General features: G+C 46.5%; 1 protein-coding gene across 2 annotated transcripts in view; it reads right to left on the reverse strand.

Moving 5' to 3' along the window:
- TMEM154 (transmembrane protein 154) overlaps window positions 1–5,808 on the reverse strand; it is a 61,369-nt gene extending 55,561 nt beyond the window's left edge. For both annotated transcript variants that reach the window (XM_012645233.1, XM_012645232.1), the window contains exon 1: window positions 5,712–5,808. In XM_012645233.1, coding sequence (XP_012500687.1) covers window positions 5,712–5,775 — 64 coding nt within the window. In that variant the 5' untranslated portion in view covers window positions 5,776–5,808. The remainder of the gene's footprint in view (window positions 1–5,711) is intronic.
- Between the last annotated feature and the right edge of the window lie 4,741 nt (window positions 5,809–10,549).

A 10,549-nucleotide genomic window follows, 5' to 3' on the forward strand; every position in this document is an offset into this window, starting at 1 on the left:
GTGACTGAGATGGAGCAATTTGATCTCTGTGCCTGATGCAGTAGCCAGATTGCAGTGGGTTGAGAAACGAATGGAAAGTGAGAAAATAAAGATGGATTGACTATCTTCAAAGAGACTGGGAAACACGGAAAAGCAAGCTGGAGGAGGGCTAGAAGAACTCACAGGCCCTCTCATTGTTTTTCATGACAAAAGTATACCTACTGAAAAGAATAGAGAATGGGGTAACAAAATAACAAGGCTCCCACCACCTAAATCTTAAATTTTTCCATATCATGGAGAGCAGAGGTTGGCAAACTTTCTCTTAAAGGGCCAGAGAGCAAACATTTTAGATTTCATGGGCAACAGGCAAAATATAGGCTTTTATGAAACCACTTATTTATGTAAACATTAAAAATATAACCATTTACATACATAAAAACTATTCTTAGCTCAAGGGCTAGAAAAAATAGGAACCTGGCTGGGTTTGGCCCCTGGATCTTAGCTTGCTGAGCCCTGGGCTACCATCTTTTTTCTGAAAGAAACAATATTTTAGATACAATTGAAGCCCTATTATACCTAATGAGACTCCTCCCTGATCTCATTTCTCCTCCTCACTCCCCAAAGGTAATTAATCTCCTAAAGTTAGTGTGTATCCTTCCCACACTTTTCAAAATTTCTATGGCCCTAAGCATCATTTTAGATGTTTTAAAAATTTTAAATAAATATAATTATTCTATGCATAATAATCTTTAACTGGATTTTTTTTTCATCAACATGACTTTCAAGACTGATTCATCTTGATACAGTTGGCTCTAGTTCATTAATTTGACCTATGCTGTGCTCTCATTCTATGACTAGACCAAGTTTCATTTTTTCCTTCTTCTGTTAATAGACATTTAAGTTGCTTCCATTTTTTTTTCATTTTTACAAACAATGCTATAATCAACGTTCTTAGCCTTATCTCTTCGTGGCACATTTGTGAGTGATTTAGGAATAAATGGCCAGATTGTAGAGTATGAACATCTTCAGTTTAGTAAATGTTTTCAAATTATTCTCCAGAATAGTTGTATAGAAAAATTTCCTTTTCCAATAATCTGATATTCATGGCAACCTGAAAATTCTCCCAATATGCAACACCTAGAAATACTGGATGAAATACAAAAAGCAATGTTTTAAATGGATAAAGAAATCTCAAGAAAACAAGGAAATCCCCAGGGCCCAGATAATATTAAAAAAAAAAAAAAAAAGATTGTGGAGGAAATGCATGGAAATCCGGAGCCATAGCTATAATACTAATGGGGATTTCCTAGAAAAAAGGTTTGGGCCCCAGGCATGTAAGAGGCTGTATAATGTTTTTAGGGATCTCCTATCCATCCTCTGGATAAAGAGTTGAAAGCTAAAACACTAGGCCATGGTAAAAGAAAAAAAAATTTGCTACAATGATGATCTTGCCATCATCCAGACACTGTGGAACGTGGACCCACCTCTGAGTTTCAATTGGGATTGGTCTACTCCTGTCTTCTTTCTCACCAGCCATCACTTCAGTCTCCTTGGTAACCTACTTCTGGCTTCCTGTCTTCGCTGCTGGCTCTGGTTTTCCAGCTTCCACCTTGACTGAGGCTTTGCCCCCCTCCTGCAACTCTTGGAGGCTGACCTCTGATGCCACCCTCTTCCCATCCCAAGGCTGGGGCTCCCTTGTGGGCTCCCTCAAGCCCAGCATGTTCTTGTCTCCCTTTCTTCCAAATCCTAGTTTGTGGTGACAGGACGGAGGTTGTATTAGAAGAAGAATTAGAGATTAGAGCGCTTTACAGTAGTTTGGTAATGGGATCAGAAAGTTTGGGATTATATTAAATAGGGTGAACCATCCTCTATGGGCCAGGTTCTGCCCTCAGCGCCTCCAAGATTTCCAACATGAATAGGCATCAACAGGTACAACAAGCAGCAAGATTAGGCCTACATAAGCTTTAGATAAAAATTATCGAATAGATGATATGTTTAAAATAAAGACATAAAAGGAGAAATAAATAACACAAGGAAAAAGCCCCAAGGCATTATGTACATAAAAAAAAGAACAGATTTTCTAGAAATGGAAAGTATGATAACCAAATTGAAAAGCCCAATGGATAGTTGAACCAGCATGACAGACAGGGCAATTTCACTCATCGGCCCTCCCGCCGGTGGCACAGAGTTCCTGTGACTCTACACCTTTGCCAACACTGGGGGGTGGTGCAAACTATACACAGCTAGGCAAACCGCAGGCAGCATTGTGTCTGTGCAGAATCCAGCCCATCCAGCCAAGAACTTCCTTCTCCTGGGATTCAGCATTTTAGAGACAGAAGGTCTGTAAACCTCATCCCTTCTCTGCCTGTTTTGTTTTTGTTTTTGTTTTTGTTTTGTTTTTTGTCCCTGAGAGAATTTGGTCATTGGAGGTCGGTTCTCAGCAGGGCTCTCCCACAGTGACTGCCTGACATCAGGCAGTTCTTTCTGTACCTGGGTCCCACACCCCGAAGCCTCTTACCCCGTGGCTCCAACATCCTGCTTTTCCTGCTTCTGGTCTTAACTATGCTAATCCCTAGGTTGTCTTGTTTGCTCACTGTGCACCTCTTTCAGCCTCTCCCTTCCTCCTCGGCAGCCCCAAGTTTAACCCAACTCTCATAATTCCTTTTCCTGTCAGCCAGTCTCTGACCCAATGCAAACAAATACGGCTCTGTTATTAACATGCAGTAGCATAAAGCCCAGCCAAGAGTTATGTAATACACCTATAGCTGGAAAGGTACCAGAGCTATCGTTTTTCAGCCTGGTAGAGCCTGAAAACCCAGAGGTACTATGGTGTATGGTTAAAGTATGAACGGAGGCGGAATCTTACTTAGATCCACTATTTAGCTGTGTGATCTTAGGCAAGTTGCTTAGCCTCTCTGTGCCTCAGTTTTCTCATATGTAAAACAGAAATCATAGTATGAGCTTTCCAAGGTTGCTCTAAGAATTAAGTGCATTAGTGTGTATAGTGTTTAGAACAGTGCCTAACATATAATGAACACTGTATATATTAGCTACCATCATTATTAATACTTGAAATCGGGATTGTCCCAAAAAATAGTAGATGGCAGTCATGACATTGAAATGAGATATGAGACACTACAGTGTCAGAAAGTGCTACTTCAACTATGCAACTGGTATTTTCTTCTATGCGTTCTCTCTTTCTCAAGGTTCATCCAACAAGTATGTAGTTCTTATTCTTCCAACCAGCCAAGAAAATTTCCTAGTCCTCCCTGTCAAATCCAGTGTTTGGCCACCAAAACAGTTACAGCCTCCTTGTTTCTGCCTCATGCCCTTTAGCTCTCCCTTCTACAAATCAATCCTCTTGGAGCAGCTAATAAATCTTATACTTTTGGTATCGTCTTTGGTACACCAAGGGGTGTGACACCCATGAATGAACTCAGATCCTGAAGTCTTAGGCACTATCAGCTCAAAAAGATATACATTAATTAATTTAAAAAGTAAGCCTTTAATTTAGAATAGCCTTTCCCTTGACTAATCTCAAAATAATAAGCTTTTATCGAACAGCTTTTTGTAAATGGGCATTTTTGCAATTTCAGACATCGGGAATCCAGGCAGGTCCCAAGAAGTATAATGAATTATTTAGATCATCCCTGCACTCTACTGAAATGCAGCTTTTCACCTTCAACTTCTCCTCACATTCTAACACTACCTGTTTTCAAGAACTCATTAGTTTTTAGTGATCAGCCTCATATTCTTTCTAGGGATGGTTTTAGTATTTATCAACAATTATTGGACTCCTAATTTATGCTGAGCTGTTACAGGGTTTTGGGGAGTCAAAGATGAACTAAAGAGGATATTTTCTGGAGGTGCTCAGAGCCTGGGGGAGATATGGATGTATACACAGGCATGGTTTGAAGTGATTAGCAGTGTTAACAGAAGTGTAAGTCTATGGGGGACATGGCAGCAGGTGAAAGCAGAGAGCCCAGGAAGGGGCAGTGAAAGGGGACATCAAGGTAGAGATCACATTGAGTTTGAGCCTTTTAAGGTTGTGTACGAGTTCACTAGGCAGGAAAAAGAGAACTTGTCATGCATTGTAGACAAGAGCCACTGAGTTGGGTGGGGGGAACCTGGAAGGAGATGCCACTGGAGAGGAGGTTGAAGTGAGAGTCCAAGGGACATAATTGAGAAGCTACCAATGGTAGCTTGTGAGTCTTCAATGGGGAAGACTCACACGATCACATTCAGCCATCAGAAAGAACTTTAACCGAGTCTCTTCAGAGTCTCCTTGTACATCTCCCAAATTGCAGACACCCAGGTTCCATTATTTTTCACAAGCTCAAGAAATCAGGCAAAATATTCCCCTCAAGGGAGTGTTTGAGGCCCCAGTGGTAGCGCTGAGAGAGTTAAGAGAGGTCGGGTGGCGAGGCTGTGCTTCCCTGCCTGCGGAGCGATGTCCTACTGGGGAAGGTTACAGGAATCTTGGCAGAGAGAGGGATTGGTCCCCCCAGGGGAGACAGGGTTAAAGAATCCTGGAGTAGAAGTCAGAAGAGCAGACTAGGGTGAGACTTAGACATCTCACCTCCTGCCACCACAGTTTCTTCTCCTACACCCCCAGTGTGGCTTGAGCTGCAGCATCTTCGAGCTCTCTTCCAGCTCCAAAACTCTGTGCATAAAACTACATGCTGACTCCCAAACTCCCTTTGAACACTAACCTCAGTTTCAACCAAACATCTTCTCATTTGGCCTGTTTGCCTTTTACTTCCCTTTTCTACCTCACATCCCCAGGGAGACCACAGGGGAGCACCCAGAGCAAGAGAAATTGATGGGGTGAGGGCGGCTGGGTGCTAATCTCCAGGAAGTTGCCACATCTGTTAGGTCATGCCTGACGTCCCCTGTCTGATTTGAAGAACTGTAGCTTGAGAACTTTCCATTTGCTTGAAACACCACCCTACGCTAGAAGCAGGCAGTATCGGTTGACAGAAACCATGGGCAGGGAGTTCATTAACCCAATGGCCAGTCAACAAAAGAGGCAATTGAGGCTGATGGTGCTTCTTATAGCAACTGTCAAGGGTACACATAAATTGCTGCTTCTAGCCTGTAATAACAAGACATAATATTTTGTTTTTTCCAATACCTTTCATTGGCTGCAATCATACGACTTTTTCAAACAAACCTTCATTAGTAACGATCAATGAAAAAAAAATGCCTAAAAGTAACAAGATCAAAGAAAAGCAGATGAAAGACCTTCTTGATGTGTTAGGATGGATACTTTCCTGTTTACATTTCTTTTTAACTTACGCTTTTTCTTAAGTATGCTTTCTAGCAGTAAATTTCCATGCGCGTTTTTCCAGGAGTTCTTGGAACCACCAGACTTCTCAGCCCACACTATTAAAAGCAAATTCACTATTTCTGTGTTTCAGCCGATTGAAACTTTCTTTTACATGAACTGCCAACGAGTTTACGGTTTTCTTAATGTGCCCATTAAAGTCGGTAAATTACAGGGACCCGCACGTCTTAGAAGGCAAAGATTGCAAGAAGGTTAAAACCGAGGGAGAGCTGGAGCGACATTAGACAGCTGCAGCGAAAGCGACGTCCGCCCCTGACCCCCCAAGAAAGGCAGCTGTAATTTTCTCCACTTCTCGGGCTGTCACCCTCCCCGCGGAGCTCTGTAGCCGCGGCACCCGCGGCCTCCGGGCCGCCGAGCCGAGCCGGGCGCGAGCGGCGGTGCTTACCCCGGCCGAGGAGCGCGAGCGCGGGCAGCAGGGCACAGACGCGGGCGGCGCGGGCAGCCGGCATGTCAGCTCGCCGGGCGCTCGGGACGCTGGCCGCGCTGCAGCCGCCCCGAAACGCGAACATTTCCTGTTTCCTGCTTGTTTGGGTCGGTGCTAACTCGAAGGAGAGGTGTTTGCCTGTTTTTTAGGAAGTGATGTAATTCTGCAGGAGCCTGTCAGACCAGCGAGGATTGCGACAGAGAAGTTGCTCCTCCAGCACCGATTCGGCTAGCACCTCTCTCAAGGCCTGCGGAGTCCCGGCCTCCGCCTTTTGAAATCGCCCTCGCGGCGACAGTGTCCCTTGCTCAGATGTCATTCGGGGTCTGGGACTAGGGGGTCCTGGACCACACACATTCTCGCTCTGTGATTTCGCTCGTCCCCCAGGTGAGACTCTTGGGGCTGCCTAGAGCCAGGGCAGCGCTGTCCACTAGAACTTTCCGCGATGATGGACATGTTCTAGATCCGCGCTGTCCAGTACAGTAGGCATTAGCCACGTTGGCTACTGAGCACTTGAAATGAGACGAGGCTAGTGCGAATGGCATTTGTAAGTTTATTTAATTTTTGTACAATTTTAATAACTCCCCGTGGCTAGTGGCTGCGGTGTTGGACAGAGCAGGCCCAGAGAGCAGAGACAACTGTACCATCAGAAAACTGCCAGATCACTTCTCCCCAGCCAGACATGTCCTCCTCCCTCAGCCCTTGAATGCCCGCCTCCCACCTAGGCCCACCCCAGCTCAAGGGCAGTGCTAAACCCATGCCCAAAGGCTGTGCTCTGCTTCCCAGAGGGAAATGTTGTCAAGGTCCATCCAAAGGAGAATGTGCTCTGGGGGTGGAGGGTGTCGGGGAATCTGTATCCCCCCTTTCTTTTTTCTTGCATGACAATACATTCCTCAGCCGTGGTTAACAACAAACAAAACAGAGCGGAATTGAAACAGAATGAAAGTGGAACTCCTACACAGTTGAAATGAAGCAAGAAAGAGGTGTTTAGTATACTGGGGAGATTAGAGAGTGTCAGGTGTTCTATCTGAAGTCCTTCCCTTGGTTTAGGTTTAGGGCCTAAGGACTACAGAACGCAGTTTCATAATCACATCTGTTGTGGTGCCAAGAGAGACAGGCAGATGGAGAGAGGGCCAGTGTGGAGGCATCAGACATATCTCATCTCTGACCCCTCCCCTGCAGAGCGCCTTCTGAGTCACCGCTTTCCGGTTGCTTCTTCTTCGGTGATCTGGTTGGTGTAAACACACAAGGTGACGAATTCCTCAGCCCCTGACACAGCCGTTAATTTTTACTTTAATGCATTGCTGCTTTTCAGTGTCATTAGTCACTGTTTATCTCAGTTCTTATCTACAAGAAATAGGTTGGTGATTCATGTACTGATCAGTGTGTTAATGGTTTGGCAGTATGCATTTTAATGTTTTAAACTGCTTTATTAAGTCGACTCAATAAAATACGCTTTCTGCACCTTCGGTGACAACACAGAACAAACAGCAGGAGAAAATAGTTGTGCTCAAAACTGGATGATTGATTTGAAAACAACAGAGAAAGAACTATTAATTAAACTCTTGCTGAGCATATGAATAGACCATTGGCTCCAAGACCCTCTAGCACTGAGTGGGGCCGGCAATTACTCCCGTACAAGCACACGTTTCTCCAGCTGTGACCCACACATGCCAGAGAGAAGGCCCAGGGCTTGGGAGTTCTCTTCCTTTAGCATTTATACCCTATTAAAACCATTGTTGGATCCCAGGCTTGAGGCAAGGTTGTCAGTCTTAGTTTCTTCCATTTTGCAACTACAGCTCGCTGCGGAAGCTTTTGCAGAGTCAGGTATCTGAGGATGGACCGCAGACTGTCTTATTCTGTAGACCTCTGCTGAGCCCGGTGGCCTGGCCAAACAGCTCCCCACAGTCTCAACAGTGTGCTCTGCGTTGCCTCTGAGCAGTGCGACACTAAATCAGTTAGAATGGTGTGCAAAATGAACTGGGCTGCAGAGAAATCCTGCACAACCGTGTAATTTTCTTTCAACCCCTGCGCTCTTGAAGACCCTTAGCATGATTAAGCTGATCTCAGGGGGAAGAAAATTACCATCATCCATCAGAAAATGGCAGTACCTCAGTGAGACTGTGTGGTGGTGGGTAAAGGGCTATTTACCTGTGTTTGTTTTAATTTTACCAACCACTAATTTTGGCAAGTGGGCCCCAAGCCTCGGATTAAATCCTGATGCACTGGTGGCAGGAAGTCAGGGCCTGAGTCACAGACGTGGGGCACGAGGAGACTTCCAGTGAATGGCAGGCACATAGGCAGGGGTGACACTTAGGTGTCTGCCATTGGCTTTCTGAAAGGAGGAAAGAAGTATGGGGCCTAGGAAATGGCCTGAGCCCTCAGCATGGTCAGGAGGCCAGGAGGAGACCCGGTTGCTACCTCTAGGGACTCTATTACTTTACACAAAGGAGTCTGACTTTTACAATCAACTGTCTGTGTCACAGAAGTGACTCTCATCTAATTCCTCCTCCCTGTTTCCCTCCTCTTCCCCAAGTCCATGGGCCACAAAAGAGGAGGGACTCCCAGGGAACAAACCCAGACAAGTGATAAGATTTTACAGTGAGTGTAGACTCCCTTCTCTGCGTTCCCATTTGAGCATTCCCACTCACACCGACGCACACACACTCTCATTCACACACACACACAGCTCCCTGCCACACAAACACCCATGCACCCTGTGGAAATGAATGAAGACCAACCAAATGAGAACAAGCAACGGCTATTTAATCCAGAGCTTGCTACAGCAAGGGAGTCAGCCACCATCACTGTGTTTTGGCAGGGACCCCAGGGCAGGCAGAGGAGAGAGAAAGCTTTACAGTGGGAAAAGGAAGGCTCAGGTGTGCCCTGAAGGGAGGCTGTTGGCCTGGAGAACTCGCAGCAAGTCCTAGGTGTTGGTTCTGGTGACTGTGAGGGTTGCATATGTGGCTTCTCCTAAGTTGAAAGCGGGGATGAACATGAGGGAAGCTGTCAGATAGTGACCTGAATTCCTGCATGTCTGATTTATCGTGAGCTGCCTTCCTGGACTCCCTACTGTAGGTAGTGGGTTGTTTTCCCGGGCTGGTTGCTGCAAATTGTGGGTCAAAGTTCTGTTTTTATATATGATCTGGCCATCGTCCATTTGTATATTCAGTCTGCCAACACACACCTACATGCACACTCACATATTCATAAACGTGCATACACGCTCACACACGTAAACACCCACACTGACATGCATACTTTCTGGGGCTTCTTTTTCTGTGTAATCGCCAGCTGGTGGTAATTGCTGGCTCCCTGGTGTTTGGTTAGCAAGGGCCGGTCCTCAGATAGGGCACTAGTAATATCAGGTGGGGCCTGAAGATCACTCTGAAGGCAGTGGGGAAGCTGCAGGGAGGGGACAGATTAAGGTCCTGGGTTCTGAAGGAATGGCCCAGAGAGGAAACCCCACAGGGCAGGGTGGGGGCAGAAGGGTTGGACTGAACCCCAGAGCGTACAGGCAAGCCACTGCCAGGAGATAGGCTGGTGGCAATTTCCCTGCCTCTGAAGCTGTAGCAGCTGGAGCCTGCACAGCCAGGTCCATCCTGACCAGCCCACTGCACCCGTGTGGTCTCTGTCCCTGCATCCTGGCCACCAGCTCTGGTCACACACACTTCGGCTGGCCGTTCAGAGAAGCCACTACAGGGTTCGGAGAATCTGAGGGGCTTCTACCACAGGCCTCAGCTGTACCTCCTCGATGACAGGGTCCTCCAGGGCCTGAGCAGATGGCCTGGTCACCACAAAATGAAACTGAAGAGGATTATGATTAGGAGCTAAAGTGGCAGTTGGCACGTGGGACAAAATGCAGAGCTCGGGTCTAGAGCAGCGGTCCCCAATCTTTTTGATACCAGGGACGAGTTTCATGGAAGACGGTTTTTCCACAGACGGGGCGGGGGAGGGTGTTGGATTCTCATGTGGAGCGGGCAACCCGAATCCCTCGTATGTGCGGTTTGCAGTGGGGTACCGCTCCTACAAGGGCCTGATGCCTCCCACCACTCACCTCCTGCTGTGCAGCCCATTCCTGGTGACGGTCCTCGCTCAGGGGTTGGGGAGCGCAGATCTAGAGGACCCTTTGGCAGCACCTGAGAAGAGGGAGAACATGGGCCCACTGGCTCAGAGTCCATGGTCTTCCTCCCATTGCCCCGAGGGCAGGGGCTTCCCCGTCTTGTTCTCCAGCGTATCACACAACAGGAATGACTATGAGGTTACTTTCACAGCAGTATTTTTTTTAAAGTGGACTGGAGGCGCCACCTACGTGAGAACTATTTGGGGGAGCTGGTTCACAGGCAGAATCCTGGAGCCTACCCCTGAACTATGGAGTCAGAATCTCTAGAGTTGAGGACCGGAACTCTGCGTTTTTAATGACGTTTGAGTGGATTTGTATACAGAATAAAACTTGAGAATCACAGTTGTTAGTTCCTGGAAAGGTAGTTCCCTTTTCTCAAAAAGGAAGAAATAAGTAGCACATGATGTTTTCCCTTTTTGCCTTGACTGCCAGGAAGCCTAGAACTAAAAATTAAGCTTGTTTGTATAAATTTTATTCGCATAGATGTCTTTACCACTTCTAGAACTTTTCCTTCCCTGGCTAATTCTAACTCATCTTTCAGGGCCTAGTTCAGGAGACATCTCTAGGAGGGAGCTGTCTCAGAAGTCCCTCCCACCCCCAAGGCTAGACAAAGTGCCCATCCTCTCCCATGGCCCCCGTTACACCTATCAGAACAGATCAAGAAGACTCCCCTTAACTC

Source organism: Propithecus coquereli, unplaced genomic scaffold, assembly GCF_000956105.1.
Source record: "Propithecus coquereli isolate 6110/MARCELLA unplaced genomic scaffold, Pcoq_1.0 Scaffold228, whole genome shotgun sequence".
In the NCBI taxonomy this organism is placed as follows: domain Eukaryota; kingdom Metazoa; phylum Chordata; class Mammalia; order Primates; family Indriidae; genus Propithecus; species Propithecus coquereli.